This window comes from Dermacentor variabilis, chromosome 5 (assembly GCF_050947875.1).
Source record: "Dermacentor variabilis isolate Ectoservices chromosome 5, ASM5094787v1, whole genome shotgun sequence".
Taxonomy (NCBI): Eukaryota; Metazoa; Arthropoda; class Arachnida; order Ixodida; family Ixodidae; genus Dermacentor; species Dermacentor variabilis.
The window spans coordinates 150,993,986-151,020,223 of NC_134572.1; the positions used below are offsets into that span (position 1 = coordinate 150,993,986).

General features: G+C 45.9%; 1 protein-coding gene across 1 annotated transcript in view; it reads right to left on the bottom strand.

The window, feature by feature from the left end:
* Positions 1-1,153: 1,153 nt before the first annotated feature.
* The window catches only part of LOC142583247 (uncharacterized), a 36,266-nt gene continuing 11,181 nt past the window's right edge, over positions 1,154-26,238 (bottom strand). The window contains exons 3-8 of the mRNA XM_075693639.1: positions 21,375-22,352; positions 20,795-20,865; positions 18,998-19,092; positions 16,544-16,815; positions 11,127-11,266; positions 1,154-1,582 (exon numbers count right to left, since the gene is read on the bottom strand). Coding sequence (XP_075549754.1) covers positions 1,424-1,582; positions 11,127-11,266; positions 16,544-16,815; positions 18,998-19,092; positions 20,795-20,865; positions 21,375-22,352 — 1,715 coding nt within the window. The 3' untranslated portion in view covers positions 1,154-1,423. The remainder of the gene's footprint in view (positions 1,583-11,126; positions 11,267-16,543; positions 16,816-18,997; positions 19,093-20,794; positions 20,866-21,374; positions 22,353-26,238) is intronic.

The following is a 26,238-nucleotide window of genomic DNA, read 5'->3' on the forward strand; positions in this document are numbered from 1 at the left end:
GAGGAGTGAACAACAACCAGTCGGACCAAGTTGAGTTTATTCCGACAGATTTCCAAAATTTAGCGAGGGTTTTGTTTTGGCAAAGTCAGCTGTATTAGCGTAAATGCATGTCGGAAAGCAAACTACGAGAGCTGTGCGCCGGTCAAATGCTGCAAAGCTGGAATGAGCGTTGTTTACACTTGCTTCCAAATTTCTGGCGAGAAAATAAATTTACAGCTCACCGCGTTGAATGAGACAACATCACCTTCAGCTTGCACCGCTTAACTAAACCATGCTGTCGAAACGATACGTCGCCTCGCGGCGTAACATGTGTAATGTTTAAGTTTAGACCTTAATTACGGGGTGGTTATTATTCCTGCTACCATGCCTGAAGACAAAAGTACATTAGCGAGAATATACCTGCTGCCTAAAGCATTGTAAACACTAATGCTGGGGAAGAAAACTATAAACGAACAAAAGCAATGAAGCTTAAGCGTATATCTACATGATTTATCAAAGCGCCTGCCTATAAAAAGTACGCACCGCGATTTCAAACGTCAGCAAGATATTTAAAATAAATAAAGAAGCATAGATGTACTCGCCGGAAAGGAAGAATTCGCCTCTAGGGAAGAGTTTCGAACAAACTGGTGAAGTATTAGTCAAGTAGCTTTTCCCGATGCGGAAGTTCCTTATCCAAATCGCTCTCCTACGACCGTCTTCTGCTTCTCTCTAGAAACGATGAAATCGTACAATGCTGCTTTTCCACCACGATGACACGCAGAGTAGTACACAACAAAAAGTGTTTCGAAAGCCATCTTATTTCATTTTCGGGCTTGTCCGCGGCGGCATCACGGCGATTTGATAACTACGAGGTATCCAGCACATGCCGTGTTGAGACACCGCCTTTCGCTTCAAGCCTGAAACTAGATCGGCTGCTTCTCCGCCCGGCCGCTAGGTAGCGAGAGCTCACTTGGAGTTTCCAATAGCCACAGCGTAACGTCGAGTTCAAGAACGTTGTGTTGTCGACAAAAAACGCTACTCAGCGCCGCAAATAGCACGAGAGTAATTTATGAATATTGCATTCGCACCAACAAGGTACAGCTATGTCGCCGATGATATCTGGTTTGAGATGCTCCTAAGGCACCTTTTATGACTAAAGAAAACATGCATTAAGTGCTCTTCAAAATGAAGGCAACCAGCAAAAGAGTTGCCTTATTTAGTTTCATCTTTTTATTCACTGGAAACGGTTTTTCAAGACGGATGAGGCGTTACAGAGTATACCCAGTTCATGAGCTGTGTGATGAATGGCCCCTGTCGTTTTCCACTCTGAAAACATCTTCCTAGGATTGCTCCTTCGCAGGTGAGAAGTATGAAGATGACTGAACATGAGTTGATTGCTTGTGAGTGCTGATCTCTTCCTCGACTCCTTTTCCTCGCGCGTGTGTCACACAGCATTCTCGTAGATCCAGCCGAGAAACTCGGTTATCCGCGTGTAGACTCCCGGCAGGCCCTTTTCGGCACACTTTATGCCCCACGACACAACACCTATCAACGTCCACTGAGTGCTTTCACCTTCTACCATCAGAGGCCCTCCGGAGTCTCCCTGAAAAAAAAAAAGAACGCTTTCCATTAGAACACGTGCTATTTCTACGTGCACATCTCTTCACAACTCGCAGGCCGGCTCGTCACGAAAGAAAACGTTACGTAACAATGCCCACAGTTTGTACAATCAGCACCGCGACATTCTATTTTGCTCATTCCATGTGCACACGCACACGCCGCGATGCACAATCGTTACCTCACAGCGATCAGGCAGTAGCCTGCCGTAGAACGCCACCAGGAAATCGTATGAGCTACCCGTGCACCCTGATCGTTTCCTCAAGCTTGCGCAGCACTACCTGGTCAAATTGAGTGAAAATCGATATGTCGGAAATTATCATTGGGCGGCCCGTTGAGAAATACGACAGAGGAAAAGCGCCCCCTTGGCATGTGCGTTGCTGATTATCGTAGCACCATTCTCTCTCATGAGGTCACATTAGCAGATCATGTCAAGGCCTCAGAGATTACAAACGCGCTATCCTATCAGGGAAGTCTTGCTCATGGGCTTCTTTGCAGAAATTTCTCATTCTCGAAAATAAACGTTCCTCCCGCAGTTAGAGGTTGAAGTTTTGGGTAGTGATTTGTGGACATCATGTATCTATTTTAGTTCGGCATTTATCGTCTGCAAGCTGGAAACAATTTTTTTGTTTTTGCATTCCAAAGAGCTGAGAACGTACGGGGTAAATTTGGCAACGGTGACCAATTTATATATCAAAAACACACACGAAAAAAAAGAAGAGCAAAGGTCAATAAAACGCGTGCTACATGCAAATTTCGCCTAGAATACTTATTGATATCTGCAATTTAGAACATTAGCCAATGTTGCACTAGGAACATGTTACAAAATACACAGTTTACGTGAACTGCTCCACGAGCAATAGCTTGTCTATGGCTTCTGAAGCCAACAAGTCCTCCATCGGAAAGTTTTCCAAAGATTTATATAAAAAAAGGAAATAGTATTCCTTAAAGTATACTTCCTCAAAACTGTATATGTTTGCAGTAACTAACAGATGCCTTATGTTTAGATCCAAACTAGGGATAACATTTGAAATTGTTACCTCATATTTCTTTTTACCAAAGTCGTGTTTGTTTGATTTGCATTGAGAGAATAACAATGCATACAATTGTTTCAGACACCTAAAACCTGTAGTATGCTAGAAGTATATTTCCAAAATAACTCAGTTGCATATTTGAAGTAACGCTTTGTTCCAGAAGTTTCTTTACTTGTATCTTTTCACTCATAAGTCTCATGACTGCAAGGTGTTGCAGCGCGCGTGGTGTGTAGTGATGGCGAAAACTGAGCTAATCAGTGGTGCACTGATCTCGCGATGACTTGCACAAAGCCACCTCTTCTTCAGGGGATGCTTGTAATGGAAGTCATTTCGGCGGTCTGAAGGGCAGGTGAAGTTGAAATCGCATAGTTCTAATTTTGTGTCGTTTTCTTGTTTTCGTGGCAAACCATTATAGCCCCTGCGACGAAAGTGTGGCGAGTGCAAATAAAAAAGATCACGACAAATGATAAGAGCATTGTACGGTGCTGAGACAGTATTGAGGAACCGTACATCTACCAATTTACACGACCCCCGTCCTGCGCACCAAGAAATATAATAATAACCAACTTTCCCTCATGGAAGTCTTCCTTGTCACTCAACGCGAAGCTGCCTTTAGAGCGAATTAAACGAATAAGCTTTGTAACACTGTGACGTTGCAGTGACAAAGCTAGACTAGCCAAAATCAAACTACGGGTTTGACACTGCAAATTTTAAGTTACTACGTACGAGAGTAGCTGGCACCTGACTTTAAATGACGTTTTAGCTGACGGCAAACTCCTGTTTAATCTTACTTGTCTTGATTGTTTATTTTTGTATTGTTAATAATTTACTTACATTATAATTGTCTTCGCTTTGTGGATTATTCAAGTGTGATTTCATACCCCAAAACTGTGCGGCACATATTACTTTTTACGTGCTTTTTAACCTTCGACCGCATGCTCAACGTTTGGAAGTGAACTGCTAAACAGCTGACAGGCTTCAGTGGTCCCATCCGAACCCTTCATTCGTTTGACAATTTAGTCTCATGCAGTACCTGTCGACACTATATAAATTTTATACTTGTAGCCAAGAATTCGAACTTTTAAAACAGGAATACATCTATTGATCTCATTTCACAACGAAATACACGTGAAATTCGGATATGCTATCCTGAGACAATCACTTCAGCAAGTTATGCAATATTCGACGCATTTAAGGGAGAAGACTGAACCGCACCGACTGCTTGAAGCAAAACTTCGATTCAAGCCCTCTAAAGCATCTCGAAAATCTACGAAAACTTCTGAATAAGTAAATGGAGCGCAGAGTTTGCAACTACGAAACCCTTCACCAAAAGCAGATATCGCAAGAAACGCCGTCTGTGAGATTGTGTAGCAACTAAATAGAAAAAATGAAGATGTGTGATATCGCTACATAGTTTAATACTCCTGTCAAGCGGGCAAGTTAAGTGCACTTACGGAGACTGCTCTCGGTTTTAAGTACCCTTTCCCAAATCTAAACATCGCAAGCGGTGTGTACTCGCAGAAGAGTGCACTCTGGTCGTAGAGCGCTCACGGAACGCACTTTGCTGGTCGAGTGCGTGGCCTCGCCACCAGCGGTTTCAACGGTAAAAAGTGTAATCCATAAAAGAAAGACACAGAAGTTAATGCTAGCTGTTGAACAGCTTTTAGCAAAATAATTAGAGCATAACTCGCTGATATTCTGTTCTAGCAGGATCAAATGCCGCCTCGTCGCACGCCACCATCTTGTTCTGAATTGACTAGGCATTCGTCTTGGCCAGCCTTGACTTGCAACACTCTTATGATAAAAATACTTTCTTTTTTCGTTGAGTAAATATAGATTACAACCGTCTTTTTATTTATAATGCAACTAAAGCAATCGCTTTTTAGATGTATTATTTTATTTTAATCTACATCTTAAAGAAACATGGTTTTAGTCTGTCACCATTTTTTTTAGTGCGAGTGCACTGTTTTCCCGTTTAGCACCGCGTAGCCTAAACTGTCACTCAAGGTCCCGAAGTGCACTCCCCGTAAGTGCACTTAACTTGCCCGCTTGACAGGGGTATAAGTCATTTCTGCAGAGGTTGTACTCTCAAACTGAAATCACATTTTCTAGCATTGGATAAGATGTCAATTTTGCCGAAAATTATATGTTCCAGATAGCTGCAGTATACTATATAGTTGTTGTAGTTTGTGATGTTGAATTATGATATCATTCTTAGTCGATAATTTAGAAATGTGTACTTGATGCTTCACTTCTATTGTCCCCATTCTTCGTATTCTTTTGCCTGATGGCCTAAAAAAAATTGCTCCAAAGAGGCGGTGGGGGTAACAGGATACATAAGAGCGGTGGTGCACGTGACCATGAGCCTCCTCCTCCCCCCCCCCATTATTGCCCTCCGACGTACACTACGTTCGTAGCTCCAAAAACTACTAAAAAACAAAACACTAATCTCAACGTTTATTGTATTACGACAAAACGCATTTCCTACGAAATGAATTGTGCGTTCTCTTTTATCCCGTGCACATCTTGATTGGGCCGAACCCTGAGCATCATTCTGCTGTGTCAGTCGGCATCGTTCTTTGTTCTGCGAGCAAGCGAAGTATCAAATATTTATTGTTGCAGACTTCCGCTCCGGGCAAACGTATTGCAACGAACACGAGGTGTGTAATATATATGTGGCAAAAAGGCCATGATGTCAAACCGAACAATAGGTTTCATTTCTTAGTCGCTTGCACTCCTTCCTCCTCATTATTGGTCATCCTGCTGAGTGACCGTGAACCTTGCTAAGTAATTGGTAAAGGGCCCTCAATGAATCACGATATTGACCGTTACGTGATACCGCTACGTTGAACTACCGAAATTATGCATGTCAGCAAGTTTCACCGAAATTACTGTCCCATCCAACTGACCATTTGTATGGGGGAAGGGGAACTTGTGACGGTTCACGGTCATTCAGCAGGATGACAGTGAATGAGGAAGTAGTAGTGCGCGCTACTAAGAAAGAAAACCCAGTATTCGGTTTGACATCATGAACTTGGTGTCACACAAAGTCGATAGGATCAACCTCGGCAACATCACGAGTACATCCAAAAAGGTGATCAGCATCCCGAAGTACACAGGAACAGAAGATGACGGCCCTGTGGACAAATTGGACACATAGCTACGCTTATTTGACTCCAAGGCGACAAGCGCAGGATGCCTGGAGCAAGGCAAGTTAAACCACTTCAGCGATTACCTGGCAAGTGAGGCCTTCCACTAGGATTAGACCGCGATTTTTGACAGACGCTAATCATGGTATAACATCAAAGAAAGCATGCTCGAATGATTCCCTGCACCCGTCTGAGATCCGTTCAGCGGGTTCATACATTGTCGCCTGAAGAGAGGCCAACCAATCAAGCAATATTACAAAGCGAATGCACAAATGGGCTGCCTCGATGACTTGAAGGACGCCCATATCGTTTCAGGCTTGAGTGATGGTATGCCCCCGGAGATGCTTTGCTGCGAAAACATTCTCAACGCCAGCGAAGTGGATTTCCGTTACACCAGAAGTAGATTCGTGTTTGGAAGCGCCAACATTCGCCATTCAGCAAGGCGGGCAATGGTACAGTGTAATCCTGATACGAAGCGACAAGACTGAGCAGGACTGCCACGCATGCCTCCCGGTGAGTGATAACGCTGCGCCTTAGGTGGACTGAGACGACAGCTTCACTGACACAAAGAATGCCCTCACCGTGAAAGCGTTTTCGACTTTGCCGTCGACCAAACAAACGAACAGAGTGACTCAAAGCTATGCTGATACGGCTTGATGCCCTTGTGAACGTTGGAAACTTTGAGTGCGACTCTACATATAGGAGCTACCATTACCTTTGTCAACGAGGCTGTGTTCAAAGCTTTAAACAGCAATTACTCAAAGATACATGCATCAGCCGTCAACAAGTCACCTCATCAACAAAACCTTTGGGACGGATGCAAATAGAACTGCTAATAGGGAAATTCGCAAAGACAGTCCAAGCACATGTGCTGTCACGTCATTTTTCATGGTAAGGTCCTCCCATCACTGCACATAGTTTTCCTTCGTTTAGAGGCCACGGTCTCTCGTAGAGCACAATGTCACCAACTTGAAGTTCACTTGGTAGAAACGTTTTGTCGCATGTGACCTTGTTCTTTTCGTGGTTTGCGAGGCAATTACGAACTGCAGCCTTTCTTGCCTCTTCCAGATTTTTGGGCTCGCTGTTTAGCAGTGAGTGGTAGATAAGAAGGCATTCCATACACAAGAAAAGAAGGTGGATAGTTTGACAGGTAATGTGGAGCCATGTTGTATTCATGAACGGCTTCCGAAAGATGTTCAATCCATGGTTCGCAAGGCTCTTCAATGATATTGAATTTGAGTCGACTCACAATAGGCTGTGTTGTTAATTCATTCATGCCGCTGCATTGTGGGAGCTGAGACGATGTGAAGAGCTGCTGAATATTGTTGTGTTTCAAGAACTGTTTGAAATTGTCTGCAGTGCATCCTGTTCCACGGTTAGAGAGAAATGATTTCGGCTTTCCAGCAGCGATGATGTTTTGCAGGCAAAATATGTAGGCAACACATGTCGCACTTTTGTGAGCAAACGCCCACGCATAACGCGTAGAGTGATCTATCGCCAAGTGAACGAACTTCTTTGATGAGCCGTATCCTGTAAAGCCTCCGATAGTGTCCATGCCGAGTAGGTCAAAGGTTGTTCTACTGGTGGCAGAGACTCCAGTGACCCAAATCGCTTGCTTTTTGGTTTCTTGCATCTCTGGCATGCATCGCAATAACGGACGTATGTAGAAACATCACTGATAATTTCTGGACAGTAATACTGCTGTGAAAGTATTCACAAGGGTTTCTTCACTCCAACATGTCCAAATTGGCGGAGGGATTTCTCTAGACGTCCCGGTCGGAGGGCGTGAGGGATGTATGCTTTCTAAATTCCCTTTCTGATGTCAATGGTGAGTCCATTTTGGATCGTGGGCTTGCAATGTGGACGGTCATCTCTGTGGTCTTGCAGCTCTGGTATGGAAAGAAGTTGGATGGGAGGACTCCGAGAGAACGCGTCTGCTTCAATTTCATCTATACATTTCTGGTGTCTGATGTTGATGTCGTACATAGAGAGCTTTAAGGACCACCTGAACAGGCGCGCGTGCAGATTTTTTGTCCTTAAACGACTGGAAGGCAGCATGGTCAGTTATGGCAGTAAAAGGCTTTCCATGCAGGTAGCAATGTCCCTTTTCGACAGCGTGAATTATGACCAAGCATTCGAGCTCTGTTATTGCGTAATTCTGTTCGCGCTTCAGCAATACTCGAGAATAATAAGCCACAGGGTGTTCGTTTCCTTCGTCATCTGTTTGTTCCAGGACAGCTCCAATGCCTACATTTCAAGCTTTAGAATAGCAAGCTGTTAGACTAGTTGGGTTGACAGGATTTTTCGCAAAGGGGAGCGCAGAAGCGTTGCGTTTCTGCGCTCCCCTCTGAAAAAAACATACAGCACCGCAGTAAACAACACATGGCTTGTCGGAACTGATTATTCTTAGTATTGGCTTTTCGGCTATCCGTTCCTAATTTCAATAAAAGCCATTTCGCGTTAGACGTCCCATTCCCATTGGATGTCCTTGCGGACCATTCTCGTAAGAAAATAACGATATTGCTAACATGGGGAGTGTACTGCCAGTAGACATTGATGGTTCCTAGAAATCGGTGCAGCTCTTTCTGACATGTCGGTTTTGGAAGCAGCAACACTGCTTCAACTTTGCTCCTTTTGGGTGTCACTGTGCCTTGAGAAACTTTGTGCCCAGGATAGCCAATATAATTCTCAGCAAAAGGACTCTTCTTGAGCTTCAGCTAAATATTCTCAATCTTCAGGGCTTCCAATAAAGCTTGCAAGTGGCTTACATGCTTCGCAAATGTGTTAGAAAACACTACAATGTCATTGAAGTAGTTAGTGTTATTTAAATCATGCTTTGCGATTATTGATTTTAGAGCCCTTTCACATGTAGCGGAGGCATTCTTTGGACCAATAGGCATAACTAAGCATTCATAATGGCCATCAGATGTTAGAAAAGCCGTTTACGAAATGTTCTCTTCATGCATTTGAACGTGCCTATAACGTGATGGAATATTTAAAGTTGGAAAGTATCGGGAGGCACCCAAGTTATCTAGCACGTCATCGATGCGGGGGTAGGCTGATAGTCTGACAATGTAACGGCGTTTAGTTTCTGGTAGTGGATGCACAAACGGGTACGGCTTTTGGTTTTCTTTTCCGCTACAATAACAAGTGCAGCGTAAACTGAAAAAGGTGGCCGTACTACACTTTCTTTCCCGAAGACAGGCAACTTGTCATGCAATCTCCGCTTTGTCGGCCTGGGGGCATCGGCATGGCGGTTGGTGAATGGCAACGTTTATGGTCCCTGTAATACGGCATTGCTCACTTGCGATGCACCCGAAGTCCCATTCCGAGTTCGAAAAAATGTCTTCGTAATTTTGAAGGAAGTCCGTCAATGCTGCTTGTTCAGACTCCTCGAGATGGGTCGCCTCAAGACCTTGCAATAATGAAACGTCAACGCTGAAGACTTGCTTTCGCTAAGTCGGAGCGGATTGGATAGTATTCTTGCCTTGGTAGAAAGTCATGTTGTTGAGTTTCAATGAGCGGTTGAAAAAGTAAAAAGAGCAGGCATTGTCCAGGCCCAGTATAGTTGTGTTTTCATGCCTTCCAGCACTTTTGCTTGGAATGACTTTCTTAATTTTCCTATTTGGACTTCTATTTGCACGCGACCCAAAGTTTTTGTTGATGACCTGACTTCTTGAGCGGTGATGCATGGATCTTTGAGTAATTGCAGTTTTAGAGCTTTGAACACAGTGTCGTTGTAGGAAATGGTAGCTCCTGTATCTAGTGTCGCGCTAACAGTATTCATGTTCACAAGGGCATCAAACCGTATCAGCTTAGCCTTGGGTCGCTCTCCCCGTTTTCCTGGTCGGCGGCCTTGGCGGGAACACTTTCACGGCGAGGGCATTCGTCGTGCCAGTAAAGCTGTTGTCTCAGTCCAGCAAAGGCGCCGCGTCGGCACTCACGGGGAGGCATGCGTGGCGCGGTCCTGCCGAGTCTTGTCGCTTCTCAGCAGGATCATACTTATCATTACCCACCTTGCAGAACGGCGAATGTAGGCGCGTTGCAAAGAAGAATCTGCTTCTAGTGCAGCGGAAAGCCACATCGCTGGCGTTCAGGATGTCTTCGCAGCAAGATGCTTCTCCATCTCCGAAGGCATACCGTAAGTCAAGCCTGAAACGATGTGGGCATCCTTCAAGTCAGCGAGGCGACCCATATGTAATTTGTCTTTGAAATGTTGCTTGATGGGTTGAGATCTCTTCAGGCGACGATGTGTCAACCGGCGGAATGGAAGCAAGATGCTTCTCCATCTCCGAAGGCATACCGTAAGTCAAGCCTGAAACGATGTGGGCATCCTTCAATTCAGCGAGGCGACCCATATGTAATTTGTCTTTGAAATGTTGCTTGATGGGTTGAGATCTCTTCAGGCGACGATGTGTCAACCGGCGGAATGGATGCCCGACGGGCGCAGCGAATCGTTCGAGCATGCCTTCTGTGATGCTATCCCATGATTCGCAGATGCCGGAAATCCCGGTAAAATAGCAGCGGAAGGCCTCACCTTCCAGGTGATCGCTGAGTGGTTTGACTTGCCTCGCTCCAGCCATCCTGCGGTTGTGGCCTTGGAGTCAAAGTAGAGTAGCCATTTATCAACAGGGACGTCATCTTTTGCTCTTTTGTATTTCGTGATATCGACCACCTTTTTTGTATGTGCCCATCATGTTGCTGAGGTTGAACTTGTAGGTTTAATGTGACGCAGAGGCCATGATGTCGACCTGAGCACTGGGTTTCATTTCCGAGTTGCGCGCACTTCTTCCTCATTCACAGTCATAGTGCTGAATGACCGTGAACCGTCACATATATAAAAAAGCGGAAATGGGTTGGAGGGCAGCCTTGGCTCCAAGGTTTTTCTAAGTGCAGTAGAAGTTTAATCTTGTCATAGCATTTCTATTAGTAACGTAAAGTAAACTAATGCAAAAGTACTGTAAAAAAACGGGTTAAACTTATCGAAAGCTCTAGGTTTACTATAAATCAGAAAAAGAACATTTCACTTCATTTGCGAGTAAGAAATCACACTAATAGGGCGATAATCAATAAACCATAACAAAAAGAATAAAGCGAGAACCAAAAAAGAAAACGCGGAGTTGCTGCTAGGCAGTTTAAGACTAATAAATAAACCCGCCTGTTCGTTCCAACTGCAAACAAACCCTATGAAAGTTAGTTCGATGAACGGATGCCGAAAGAAACCATTCTCGTTACTCGTTTATTGAAACGCCACCTGTAGTAGGAGAGCTCACTCTTAAATTAAGCACTGCTACATCGCGATGCATGCTCAGTGCTTCGAGGTATTGCGGCAAAGCCCCGTTCTCACCTGGCAGGCGTCCTGACCACCTTCCCGTGTGCCGGCACATAGGAATATCTTGGGGATAGCCTGCGTGAACTTGGACTTGCACTCTGTGTTGTCCCACACCGGCAGCGATACTTGCCGCAGAATGGAACTCGATGGACCACCTGCATTGGACGCAAAAAAAGGGACAGTCAGAGAAGAACGGCGTGCAACAATATACATGGCGCTTGATTCGCATTGATAAGTCGCAAAGGCATCGTCTGTGTCACAACGCAGGCATAAAGTATTTCGTAACTTGAACCGCCGCTAACGTGGCAGCTTGAAAAGTATCGTCCACTAGAAACGAGGGGCCCGTGTTCACAATTTTCGCATTCACTGAGGTTGTTCGCGAGCGATAAGTGACGTCAATCTTGATGGACGTACAATTAGCGAAGGCGCCTGGCAAGTGGCAAAAGCACTTATAAAAGAAAAGTCGGTTAATTTGACTGGAAGGCCTGTGTTTTGAAAAAGCTTTTCGCTAGAACTGTTTGCAAGAGAACGTTCCAGCTAATTAATTTCCAGCTGGACACATTATTGTCAAAGGCGACATACAAATTGCAAGGAACACGCACTAACGAAAAGGTTTGTCAATACGGGCCCACGGGTTGACGTGACCAGGTTTTTCAGTTCCTAAGTACTCTTCGCCACTGACCTACGGCCTTCGTGAAGGTTATACCCAACATCAGGATTTGATAACACTTGCTCTTACGCCCAACTAGTTCATAATAGCAAGTTCGAACCAATCCTGGTGCTGAACACATTATGAACGAATATGGCCAGCTCATAGCAAAGAGCACTCACGAACAAAAAATGGCCAGGCTTAGCTTGGTTAAGCCAAGAATGCATTGCATATTGCGCGAGTTGGGGCCCAGCTTTTCCTCCGGCTGTCGTGACGTCACGTCACGTGGTTGCGCTAAAGGTCAATGATGGCTGCCCGGCCGCGCCCAAGGGCTGAACTGAGTGATTGCAATATGCAACGCACAAAAATAGAAGCAACTTAATCACAAACATAGCAAACTTAAAAGAGAATAGACCCACATATGAGACGCGCAGCAATAAACAATGGCTCATACCCTCAATGGTGGCTGCCCGGCCGCGCCCAAGGGCTGAACTGAGTGATTGCAATATGCAACGCATAAAAGCTTTGTGAAGCTTCAGGCACAACGCGAATGGACAAGCAGGATGACACACGAGACGAAGGCACAGCGCTGCGTTTTCGCCTTCTCTGTCGTCCTGCATGCACGTTTGCTCTGTATTTAAAATTATGCAGAACCAACTTGCCCACCGGTCTATTCTTTCGAGGTTATTTTCAAACAGCCCCCTAGTAGATATCACGTAGATAACGCTTCAATTCGCTCAACTTTATTCATCGATTCATATCTTGGCATACACCGTTCATTGCCAACTGATCTCGGTCATAACATCCGTGGAACGTTTGTCGTATCACTGACGGAACGCGAAAAGCAATAGCGTGGCAGCAGCTTCGTTACATTAATACGGCCTAGGAGGGTATACCACGTAGTAGATATTTTGCTTAATTTCTATTCTCCCTCATCCTTGTTATCTGCCGCGACAGATGACCGTGTAAATGGGGCACCGAGCAGGTCCCTCGCAAAGGAAGAAATAAACCTGTTTGAAACTCCACAGCGATTTACATGGCACTCGAAAGATAAGTCCTTCGTTGAGTGATCGATTTACGGTAATGGAGGCTGTAGCATGTCATCCATGATGAATCACATCTGTACACTATCACACGCTTCTGCTATTCGCCATAAGTCACATATACTTGTTTACGTGCTGTTATTCTGCGTGCGTGTCTTAGCTTTTGTGCTTGGAATGTGATACTCAAGAGGCGCTTAATTTGCAATCGCCCAATAGCTTTTGCATGTTGTAAGCATTTGTATACTGTGCAGGCGACACATAAAAACAATGTACCTGTGTTTTTTTTTCTAATCCTTTCTTCTAGCACGAGCATCCTTCCGAGCACAATTATTATGTCAGAGAGAAAAGGAATTCGTGGGATCGCAACAGGCATATATGGACGGATTACCTGGCTGCATAGGGCTGCATAAGGCTGCATATGTTATAGAATTATACATTCTTTTTTCTCATTCGGCACCAGAGTACGCCGACAAAAGCGCCGCAGCGGTCACCGCACCTCTGGCCCATCTGCCGCAACCGCTGCTGCAGAAGCGCCGGCACCTCCGAAGCGCTTGACGATATAACCACAGAAGCGGAGGCCACGTGCACAAGCGCCGTCGCCACACTTTTTCCGTCTTTCCCCCTACCCCCCTACATTGCTGCAGCGCTTTCGCCACACTCTTTCGCCATCTTCCCTAACCATCACCAATGCTGCAGGGCCATCGTCACATTATTTCCCCATGTCCTTTACCCGTCTCCATTCCAGCAGCGCCGGCACCTCCGACGAGCGTGACGTTATAACCACAGAAGCGCAGACCACGTGCGCAGGCACCGTCACCATACTATCCCCCCCCGTCCCCCTGCCCTTCTACATTGCTGCAGGGCCGTCACCACACTCTCCCCCTTTTCCTCAAATGGTTGGCTGAGCGCGCATTCCTGTCCACGGTGCGGACGCAAGCCGCCCAGGGTACTCGCCGCTCTGGGTACGCATGCGGGTGATGCACACGGGGGCTAAAAGTAAACAGCTTTTCTGTAAAAAGTAGCCGGTGCCACGTATAGGCACCGGCTACACAAAACCTCACGAAGTAACGTCCCACCACCTTGACTTTCTTTCAATGTAATCTAAAGGGTGTCGGAATGAAAATATGCAACTTTGAAAGGTGTATCGACAATCCAACATAATTTGTGGCTGCCATGATCGCCCCACTCCATATACACTTCCTTAAAGTGTACCGCAATTTTGCAGCTTTGATATGCTGAAAAATGATTTCGCATTTTCGCACAAACGTTTGAACACAGCAGATCACCGTCAAGCGCGCACAAACAAGGACAAAGTGGGGAGTCGACAACAGGGAGGAGTTGTCTACCCCTCACTTTGTCCTTGTTTGTGCGCGCTTGATCATGACCTGCTATGCGTAACCAACTAGCCCCAAAGTCTGTACTCTTGGTTTGAACACAACATTCCAGTAACAACGTCAAATTGGTTAGGTGTATACTAATATTTGCAGTACTATAACATAACATCAGTACACTGTAACACTACATTATAATTAAATTATAGGGTTATACGTGCCAAAGCCGCGACTTGATTGTGAGGCACTCTGTAGTGGGGACATCAGGAATATTTTTTGACCACCAGGGGTTCTTTAAGGTGCACCTAAATGTAAGTACACGGGTGTTATCGCATTTCGCCACCATCTACATGCGGCCGCCATGGCTAGGATTCGATCGCACGAGCTCGCGCTCGATCGCGCAACACTGTAGTCACTAGGCAACCACGGAGTTCGAAAGTCTGATCACTTTTCATTGCTTAAAAGGAGCGCAATGCAAACAATTGTTATACCACTTGTGTGTATTTCCCGCTCTCTTATTTAGAAGCACTTCGATAGGGGCTGGTCGACATGGCACGGTTTTATTGTAGAAGTTGCGCCACATACCTACGTACGACACGCATTGGGATTGTGGCATGTAAACACGAAACGAACACAAACCTTGCACCAGGTGAGCCTGATGAGACACAGTACTAAGTTTCACATTTACGTGCGTGTCCCTGTGTTTGCCACCTAAGCAGCGCAGCATTGCAAAAATAAAAACCTATTTGCTTATTTACTCCTCACACTTTGCAATGGGGCGAAAGTAATACTGACGTCTCGCTAACGCAAAGTCTTTACGCATGCGTCTCGCACAGACCACAATACTAAAGCTATCTATTGCAGCCGGCGCAGAGACGATACCAGTGGTTTTCTGTGCAGGTGCGCGCGTACAGGTATGCACGCATACCGAAAATGTGCACTAATGCGTTGCCGTTATGGCGGGACCGCTCCTATATGCACTGCGAGCGAGGAAAACGTTATTCAAGGCAAACAAGGCGCCCGTCGCGGTTGAGTCAACTCACGGAGAGCGCCGCCCAAACAGCGGGCGCTTGAAACGAAACATATTTACTGAGAAGTGAGCGTTCGAGGCTGCGGAAAAAGACGTTACGGTCTGTTTTTTTTTTTTTCGTCGCCATGGTTGACGCGGAGGCATTTCTTATTTTTTCCCGCGTCGGTTCCACTCCGAATGAATGCGTTTACTTTGCGAGAGTGAGTTTCAGTATTCCTTCTCGACGGTCTTAGTCAAACAGCGTTGCCCTGGCAGCCTGCCTGCACGTGCAGTGATTGATTTCAGGCGTTACCAAACACGGAAATGACGGTGCCTTGTTTGCGCACTGAGAACAAGATGTTTCTGTCCTTGTTTTCTTTTCCATTTTTTTCTGTTTTTGTTCCATAGCACAAGCGCAGAAGGTGCTGGTTGAACACAGACAAAAAATCGGATTCATTAAAGCATTAGGGGTCGATCTGCACACAGAATAAGAAAGAAAAAAAGAAACAAGAACGTGGGGATTTGTTTGACATCATCAGACAGTGGCTGTACGCTTCTGAACTGGCTACTTGCTCCAGCGTGGTACATTATAGAGGTATTTTCTTGCTATATTCCTCTCCGGTAAGTATTTTACGCAGAAGCGTTCTTCCGGCGTAGTTTTCAGTTAACTACAGGCTCAGATCAGCAGCAGCATGCACGCCACCGCTAGCACACACTTTGCTTATTGCGCTTGCTGGTCTCGCAAGACTTCCTTACCGATTCGTATAACCTCCAAAAGTAGCCACCGAAAACTCCACTGGAAAAATCACCTAGGGCCTTCTCCATCCATTTTATACTCTACAGCCTCTTAAGGTTCATTAAGGACTCAGATAAGTCGCACTCTCACAACCCTAAAGGATTCAAGGGTGTGAATTGTGGATAAAATTCTTAGATAAGAAAACATTGAACACGGTAGTATCTTTCGCAGTATTTCGAGCATATACAGAATACGTCTATTGAGCTGATTTCCTGTAGACGAGGGTTTAAGCTAAATATAGATCGATGATCGCGATTTCTCTTTCCCCGCTACATCACACGTTAACACTCGTAGGTGTACATGAGTGAAGTGGTGGTGATAGAGAAGTCCATTTTATTAACAAACGGCTGGGGATGTAATTAGGGAATCTCCAGACGTGAAACGAAGACGACAAACGCGGTACAGGGGCAATTGGAGAACGCTGAGAGGATGTCGTCGTGCAATGCCATGACGACGACGACGACGACGACGATGATGATGATGATGATGATGATGATGATGATAACAACGACAATGACGATAATGTGCACATCGTGACTAAGTACGTTATTTTTTTCGACTGCGCCGACAAAGAACTCGTCTCTCTCGTTGCACGCGCACTCACCGAAGGACAGCGTTCCCCAGCCGACAACGGTGGCCAGCTTGCCGAGGAAGGACTCGTCGGGACTCTTGGGCAGGCAGATGGGCCGGATGTTCTCGGAGAAGCGCACACGGCGACTCATGCGCAGCAGCGCGATGTCGTTCTGGTAGGTGTCCTTGCGGAACTCCGGGTGCTGCCGGATGCGCGACACGTTGAAGTCTCGAGGCAGCCGGCTCGTTGTGTTCTGCTTGAAGTCGTACTCTCCGAGCCGCACCGTGATGTTCTGCGGTCGAAGTCTGCGTGGGAGCAGCGAGATCGAAATTGTGACAGTTACTGTGAGCATCAACTTCGTCCCGCTCCTTTTGTGCCTTATGAAACGCGTTTTTGCCTGCACACTACAGATTTAAAAATCGAAAATGTAGAGAAGTACGAAGTGTGAACAAAGACGCAGTTTTTTAATATTTCTTGCGGTACTTGCTTTGTCGCCATCGGTTGAGTGGGCCGCGCGGGAAGCTGTCGCGACGACAGAGATGGCATGGCTTAGCAACTTGTCCGTCAGCACGGCTTCAGTAAAGCGTATGCTAACAAGGTGCCCTCGATTCCATCAATATCACGATGATGACCGTGTGTGCCACATAACCGCCACAGCTGCTACTAACAATTCTGTTTACATTGAATGCATGTTTTTTGGAACCTGCTTTCTTTTATCTTCGCATGCCTTCAACTCATGTACGTGTGGTACATAATTCAAGGAAATGGAAGGCAGCACTGTTTTACGTCTCTGCTTTTTGATCGCGTTGAGTCATGTTGGTGCTGCCTTGCCTGCAATGAACTCACTGTTCTACCTCACCCGAATCAACACTTTTAGAACTAGGTAATAAGAAGTTCGTAATCTGTAGACAAGAATGTCCCGAACGCGCGATGCCCAATATCATTCCCTTTCAGGCAACAAGGAGCCCGCAAACTCACAGTAAAGATCGCTTGCTCTACTCTCCTGCTTTCGGTTCTTTCTCTAATTGACACCTCTACGGCGTCAAGAACTGCGCGACAGAACGCAAGCATCAGCCGCTGTCTAATTTTTCATGACCATGAGTTACTCCTGGGCGAACTCTGCCGCCCTCATCGAGACCCCTCTAGACTTTCAGCAAACGAGGAAGCGGCGGTTGCTAACGCATCTTGCCCGACCTGTTACCGCCCTGTGTGGCTGTCGGGCACATTCGTCAGATGCAGACTCTAAAGAGTTACGGCAAGTACACCACGGAAGGGAAAACTAAGAGAGGAGAAATAGACAATACATTGCTATAGGCACCATCCCGGCTCACGGGAAACGACGTTTTGACGTAAACTGGGTAAAGTAAACATTGCGGGTTATATATCGCCGTTAATTTAGGTCCTTTTAAAACATTGAAACTTAGCAGTGTGTTCAATGGGGCTGGTTGGTTCATCTTTAGAATAAGAACAGGAACAGTGCAACACAGGACGAGCGAGTAAGTAGGAGTAGGACGAGCGGCAGCGCTCTGTCCTGTTTACTCGCTCATCCTGTGTTGCGCTGTTCCTGTTTTTATTCTAAACATTGAAAGGCGCCGCATTCAATTCGCTGAGTTCTCAGGTTTGGAAAATTAGTGCAGCGGGGTATTTTAATGCGCAACGCTGTACAACACATCACGTGAAACAAAGTGAGGAAGCACTACACAGATGACAAGTAAGCCCAGTAATTGAAAATAACCCTTGTACAGCCTTGGCGCCGTCGTATTGACTTGAAGCTTGACCTCTAGGGAACAAATAGTAAGCAAATATCATGAAGGGGAAAGACCTCTTGCAACTTTCTCAGCGTCAAACGGCGATGACTGCTAAAAATTTGGCGTAGCAAGAGCACGTGCTGAAGAGTTTCATTCCAGCATTCACAAGTTGTGCAAAAGACAAATATAAAGCCTAGATAATCGGCAGTTTCGTTCTGCTCTTCCCAGTCTCTTGGTGTATTTGGAAAAACAACGAAAAATCGACTGAAATTACAGAGAACTGGGACTAAATTGTGCAATTTAAGGAGCTAGTGCCCAAAATATCATTTTACTTCAGTTCTAACTTGGCAATCAGAAATGTATCTGCTCTGCGACAGTTACGTTAATACTGCGAACGATAAACGCAAGAATAAGTTAGGGAGGGGGTGAAGTGGGGGAGCTGAAATGCATAAGTTGCCAGCAAAACGGTTCTCGGCATTCCCTTCGCCTATATGGAAAATAAAAATGTATGCAAAAGTAAACCACTGCAATGTCGAGAAAATGGACGCTTAGTCACGCACGAGACGAACGCATGAATTATCTTTGAGCAAAAGCTACGGAGTACAAAACAACATCCAAACGTACCGCTTGCGGTTGTATGGCCACAGCGATATAAGAACTTAAAAGTTTAATAAGAAAGAAAATATGGTACACTGCTGCGCACATAAGTACCAAAAGCTACAGAATTATAAAGGCTTACCCCTGAGTGCAATGGGCCGCTGTAATGACGTATCGATCACTGATCAAAGCGCCGCCGCAGAACTGGTCATCATCCGCCTTCCGCAAAAGAGCAGCCTGCAAAATGAAAGAAATTCGGCGCATGTTTGCCTCCATACGTAGATATGCTTCGTGCAAAACAGCATCAAAAGTTTTTCAACCCCAGCCAAAGTGTGTCACATTGATCCCGAACTCAAAGATGAAGGAGCCGCATCGCCAACCGAAACTCCCTCGAGCCCGCTACGGAAATTAGAATCAAAATTGCCAGCCAATCAACATTAGTCGAACCAGACAGAAACCACGATAAAAATTTGGAGGATGCTAAAACTTCGCCGCGATAACATTCAAAGATCCCTGACAGCTTCTCACGCTTCCGGCAACTGCAGCGTGTGTAACCATAATGTTTACCAGGAAGCGCTGCTCGCTAACGCTACGCACGAAGACGAGCTTTGTAGTAGAAACACGGCCTCTTGCGTGGGCCGCGATGCGGCGGAGGCGAGCGCAAGCTGGAGGTATTGCAAGGAACCGGGCGCGTCGCTCCATGGCCTCCAAGATACCCACCCGCTCGCCGGCGCGCGCATATGGCGGACGCCGGGGCTGGTCTGTGAACGCCGCGGCCGGTTTGTGTGCGTGTGAAGAGGTTTCTTTGGGTTTTCACGTAGCATAATTATATTTTCTCGCATACTCAAATTACAATCCGAGAGCTGTCATGACTGTAGGTCGTGTGCAAGTCGTATTTTACGATTTTCTACGTGCCTTAGCTTGAGAAATTCGGTAAGTTCAGTCAATTCCTTGCGTTAGATGGAAAACCTGAGTATACGTGGTTCGAAAATATTTTTGCCGGAACGACGCTGACGCCCGACGCCTGATCTTCTGCGACATGAGCTCCTTAACGCTATACTAATGCGGCCGAAAGGCACTGCTCGTCGGACGCTGTGCATCATGAAAATATAAATAAATAGATTTGTCCCACCGCAGAAAAAAAAAAAACAGCCTCCATGACTACTAAACCAAAGAATTTATCATTCCACTATCTCTCAGAGTCGTTATACGTACTATCTGCTGGTCACACAATAAACATATCCCGCAAGCTGATCAGATACCCAATTTTAGGGGATATGTCTATGAGACATAATTATAGACGTTACGCAGTTGCTGGCGTGAATAATTCCATATGCGGTGTATGAGCAATTTGGGGGTGTGTGAGCATCAATATATAGCTTGCTTTATTTTCAGTAGGCGAGTGCATCATCATTTAAATTCAGATACGAATTTAATTTTCAAAGGTGTACGAGCACACGCACTAAGTCGTTAACGGTAACAAGTGTAGTGCTAGTGGTACTGCAAATGCTTGCGGAGAAAGAGGTAGTTATATAGATGGGCAGGGTGATTGGCAGGAGATTAAGTGCTCTTTAGGGTGCTGCTCTACGTTGTAGGAGGGCAGAAGGGGAGCGAAACAAGTATGCATGACAACAGTGTTGGCTTACTGCGGTATTCGCACGGCAGCTTACATGTTTTTCTCGTAACTATTACATGGCTACCTGTGGTACCATGTACATTCCGGTAAAACGCGTAGCCACGTCTTTACGATTACATGATCCAGCAGATGAAACGACAAAACTTAGTCATGCCTATTTCTGCTGAAAGCACATTCATGTGACGCTATTCAACGCAGAGGTGCACAAAAATCACATTGGAACACCTCGAAATAGTATAATCACTCTATTTTTGCTGTACAAGAGCATGGAGAACACAATAATTTGATAACACTCGCACTTACCATCCATGTCCAATCATCAGGCTTGGCAATAGTACCACCGACGATCCTTGTCTTGAAGTTTAAGCCGCACGCTGTAATAAAAATAAAAAGGTAAATACAGCCAGCAAAAAATACAAGATGCGAATGACATCAGGAGGATAAAGTGGGACACACCACTGTGTCACCTCCTTCCTCGCTGTTGCTATCAATCCTTTACAGTCGAACATGATGCTGCCTCACTTTTCGTCAACATACATTGACCACTACACTCAACCTTAATCGCACCAGCGACCTCTGAGGACTGCAGTGACATCCGGTGAAGCCGGCGGCAAATTGAATGGGTATATGCGCTAAACTTCCTTTCCAAAGAGAGCTATCGGCGATTCCCTATAATTCCCTGTATACTGGTAGTGAGAATTAATGACACCACGTAAGAGCGGCACCTTGCGCCCTTGCACAGCAGTCCACGGAGGACGCGTTGTCGCCCACGAGTTAGAAGCCTTGCAACAAGAAATACAAACCACACATATTCACTACACTTGCTGCCGAAACGGCCGGCCGTCGTTGGGTGCCTTCCATTTATGCAACGAGCTTCACTCACACGTCGCCAGTTGGGCCAGTCCAGCTGGCACTGGAGGCAGCGGCTTCTGGCGTTCACTAGTCTGCCCGCCGTCAGGCTGAGGCAGGGGCGGAGGCTTCTGCGGTTGTGCATCATGCCCTTCCGCCTCCTCCTCATCGTCATCCGGGAACTGAATGGGTGCGTTGGCTGTCGGCGAGTTGTTCGGGGGCGGCACGACGGGAGGCCGCGATGGTGTGGGCTGTACTGGTGGGGGCTGCACTGGTGGGGGCTGCACTGGCGGAGGTTGCACTGGCTTCGGTTGCACTGGTTTCGGCTGCACTGGCTTCGGTTGTGGTGCGGGACTGGGCTGCGGTTTTGGCTGGGGTTGCACCGGTGGCTGGGGTTGCACCGGTGGCTGGGGCTTAACTGGAGGCAGGGGCTGCACCGGCCGATTGTTTGGTGGCACCCCACCGTGCCCGTCCACTTGCTCATCGGGCGTTAACGGCTGGTTAATATTGGGGTCACCGGGACCATCCTCGTAGTCAGGATTCTGGTCGGGCGGCGGTCTGGATGGGTTCTTGCCGATGTTAAGCAGTCCGCTAATAATGGGAAAGAGAGGCTTGCGCGGACTGAGGATGTTGCCGAAGAACTCGTCTGGACAGCACACGCCGAGGTGGCGATTGCCGATCACACAAGAGTAACTGAGAAATACGTCGAAGTTCTCCAGAAACGCGGGAAGCACGCATTCCCTGACGTAGCGGCACTTGCCGGGCGTTGTAAGTGGTGTGGTGCATATTTGAAACTGCCTCAGCGCGTTGATGGCTGGTCCAAAGAAGGAGGAGCGCCTTCGCGGGACGTTGAAGTTGTACTGCGAGCGCTGAAGGTTCTCTAAGAACTTGTTCACCACATTTTTGTCTTGGATGGGCGCTCCGTGGGGATGGTCGGCACCCTGTTGTTGGTGCTCCTGTTGCCTGGGCTTGCCGGCATCCAGAATAGGCTTGAACAGTGACCCTAGAATACCTGGCAAAGAAAATGAGCAGGAGTGAAATTATAACTGCGGCCCCACTGATATAAGCCGAAATTCTTTAAAAATATGATGCCAGGAAGAATACTTTTAAAGTTATCATGACTTGGGCATGTAAAAAGGTAATAATAATATTACAAATATTTATGGATACGATAAATGAGGTTGTTGCAAATTCATTTGATGTTCACGCCAGTTTCAAAAATACCACGTTAAAATTTTCTGTTTTATCCCGCTGAATCTGTATCTCAATTTAGCAGTTAGCCCTGTTTCTCGCCAGTCTAGCCAGTAATATATTCATCATTTTTTTAGTTACATCTTCCCCGGGACTTGCCCAGTTGACGTAATCCACGTGTGCGTTAAGTTTCCTCTCAAAAGCGTAAATATATTTTAGAAAAACCTGGAGAAAAAGAAACCAAGTGATTCAGAAAACATTGCCAACCAACTTTTCGAAGTTTTATCCCTTCAATCAATATTTCTTGCCTCTAACTGGTTCCCGTGCACCGTTAGACACATAAGCCAGCGCCTAGTTGTCAAATGCACCAGATGAATTGTCATAATTCACTCCCTAAATTATCCTAGATTATTATCGGCTTGCCTTTGCTGGCTAAATCATTAAGAGCGAACCATTTACATTTGTTTTCACCAGTCAGTGCACTGTCATCTATTTCCATACAACTATCTCGTTTTCAATGTGCTTGAGTTACAGCGGGGTAGGTAAATCGTGTACACCCCTGCTAGCCACACTGCAACATTCGAGTGGACCACACGCAGCACTTAGAAAGCAAGCGGCGTGCTTCAGGCTCCCGATATTTGTGTCGTTCAAAACCTACTTGTAATAAGTGGTGTCAGCAAGTAAAAAATTAATTGCAAGTGCAGCTGGGTACGACTCGTCCGGACAACATCGAATTCGGCAAGTTCGGGAAGGTTTCAAGACGAACCTGATTTTGTATCAAAAAGTCTCAAGTTTAGTTAAGCATAATACTGGTATTTTTGACATAGCCTCGAGTTCAAGCTAAGCTATAGGCAAGCATAAACGAATGTACCCTACAAGTGCAACGGGCCCCCGACATTGCTAAGCCGCCCACAGAAACAAGGTTTCCACAATTTGGTTACGTGAAACTCCACTTGTCGATTTCAGGCAAATATAAGCGGTAGCGTAACGTCCACGCCCCTCACTGACTGTTTATCCTCGCTTTAACAGCTGCAGTTCGGCAACCTTGCGGGAAGGTAGAACTAATGAACCAAGAACCTGCATTGTGTAAATTACGTTTCTCATTCTGATGTCAACGACTCCTCTGCGGCGCTAGGTTTGCTTGCCTTTTGAATTTTCCCAGTCAATTAGACATATATGTGATGTCAACAGTGAAACAGCTATCGCACGAACCACTTTGGCTTGTTCTGATAAAACCCGGAGACACCAATTTGACTGCGTCGAAATGAGGAACAGTATAGCGCGGTAAATAATAGCAGTCGTGACTCTCACACCTAATACGTCTGCATGCAATACGTCATGCGTCTTAGTATTGTTATCATTCCATGCAGAGAAGAGAATTTCCGCACGCTTGCGAACAACTTCCAGTGTTTTCCGGGCCATCAGATTGTCCGAAGAGAAATCCTACGCCTTTTGCTTGTGTTTCTTCGTGACAGTAGCGGACTTCCAGCCGTGTGATGCCAAACTATACCAACCTGAAACAGGCGCTACAGGCGGGGCGAATGCCGATCGCGACTACGAGCCTCATACCGCCTGTTCCACGACCACTAGCGACACCGCCAACGTCATCACCAGCAGTGAGAGTCAAACGACAACAACCCGGAAGAGTCGAGATCAAGTGCGGTACCGTATACCCGCAAAAGCGACAAGGAACGAAATTGAAAATACTGCAGTGCTGGTTTGAACACAGTGGTTGCTGTGAGTACCTGGGCAAGCGTCAACGGGTGCACCCTAAATATCGAGCAAAATTAGACCAGGAGACAGAAGAAAGGTACCATTTACATCTTGTTCTTACATGCCGGTAACATTAACAACACTTGTTATTTTGGAAGTAGAATAATGTTGTAAGAGCTTGGGTTCGTTCCCATTTCAACAAAACTGTGCAAACAGAACAATCTTTTGCTTCCTAAAACGTGTGTTCTTGGTCAGGTTTCACAGTGACAACAGCTCAATATACCTGTCGTTTTGTTCTTCCATTCTATGCTGGCACTGTTTTCAGTATAAAAACTTTTTGGTTTGACCTTCAGTTTTTTTAACAGAATGGACCGCATATTTATGGGTGAGAAGGATGAAGACTGCCCGAATATCATTCGGGTGGCACTGGGGATGGAAATTGCTGCTGCTTTGCTGGGTAGAAAAGCTTCGCTCGGAAATGTTATGAATACACGATCGTGCCATATACTGAGACAAGCAGTGCCTGCCATTTGTCCTTGCGGGAAGTGTGACGGAGCAGTAGCAGTAGCAGTAGCAGTAGCAGCAGCGCAGCACGTAAGCACGTAAGCGGTGCAAGAACACTCCTTTCTCCGTGTATGGATTCTTAATGCATCTCTCACGCGCATGTGAGCCTCTTTACGTGGCGTCCACCGCCCACCCTTGTGCCCGCTTGTTGTGAGCCAGGTTTTTCCCTGCCATGAAGGTCACGTTTAAAACACGAGCTTGGAGGCTCTCAGTGAATCATGGCGTGCATTGCTGAAACTTGCCATCGACCTGATGCCTGGAAGAAGAGGGAAGCTCTCGAGAGCCACGGCAACTAACTACCCAAATCTTTTTGTTTTGTTTTTGCGTTTCCCTCGTTGTTTCCTTTTACTATTGTAGCTCTCGACATGGCAGTATGCCCATCCGTGGATCTAGCAGTGAAACTAGTTACCTTATAAAACATTAATAGTTACATCAGGTATGGGGCAATCTAAATGTTCATTTGGCGCTAGTAACCATCGTGACCAGCGCTAATATATAGTTGCGATAATAAACTACAGTTCACGCTGACCATTTCTTTCGACCCGTTATATCTGTCAACCAAAAGCTGCGTTTTATGTTCGGTATTGTAAACAACATCTTAGAAGAAACACGTGCTCATCGAAGGTGACACTGGATACGTTGAAACTTCAGATAAACGATCATAAGCTGTTGCGCAAGCAAAATCTCGATGCCACGACTAACAGTAGGCAGTTTCCCGCTAAACGTCGAAAGTGCGAGAAATAGCACCAAAGAACACAAAAAAGTCGTTGCAAACGACAACGTATGGCTACACTTACAAAGTGAGCCACTGGTTCTGCTTTGGTACCTTTTACTTCTCCTCTTTCAAATAAAATAAAATAAATAATGAACAACCTTGCGCATAACGTGGTAGTGTGGTTGTTCTTATTGTTGACTACTTAATATTTGAACTGAGCATTTGTATCAAATCAACATTTTCTTGTGCTCCTTGTAAATGTCATCCCAATTGTCAACGCTGAGGGCACCCGTGTAAACCTGACGTGTATGTGCGTTTGTGTGAATGCGCGTGCGCACCTGTGTTTGTGTGTGCATGTCTGCACGTGTGTGCGCTTCTTTTTTTATTTTGTAAAACATTTTTCACCGACCGCAAATACCCCGTTCTTGCCGTTTAGCAAGGCTCAGAAAAGAATGTGTGTCCTTCTGTTACGTTTTCGCTATCGAAATGCTCATTTCAGCGCTATGGACCTCTCTCCCGAAAGGTATAATGTGTAACATTGCGCCAATAAAGACGATGCAACATGTTTCTGTCATTATATGATTCTGAAGTTCCCGTAAAAGAATTTGGGCGTCCTTGGACGTCATCCAGAAGGGTTCGTTTCTGTAAATTTTCTTCAATAAAGTAACATTTCTATGGTTTCAGCATAACAACACATTTATGGTTTCTCGCATAT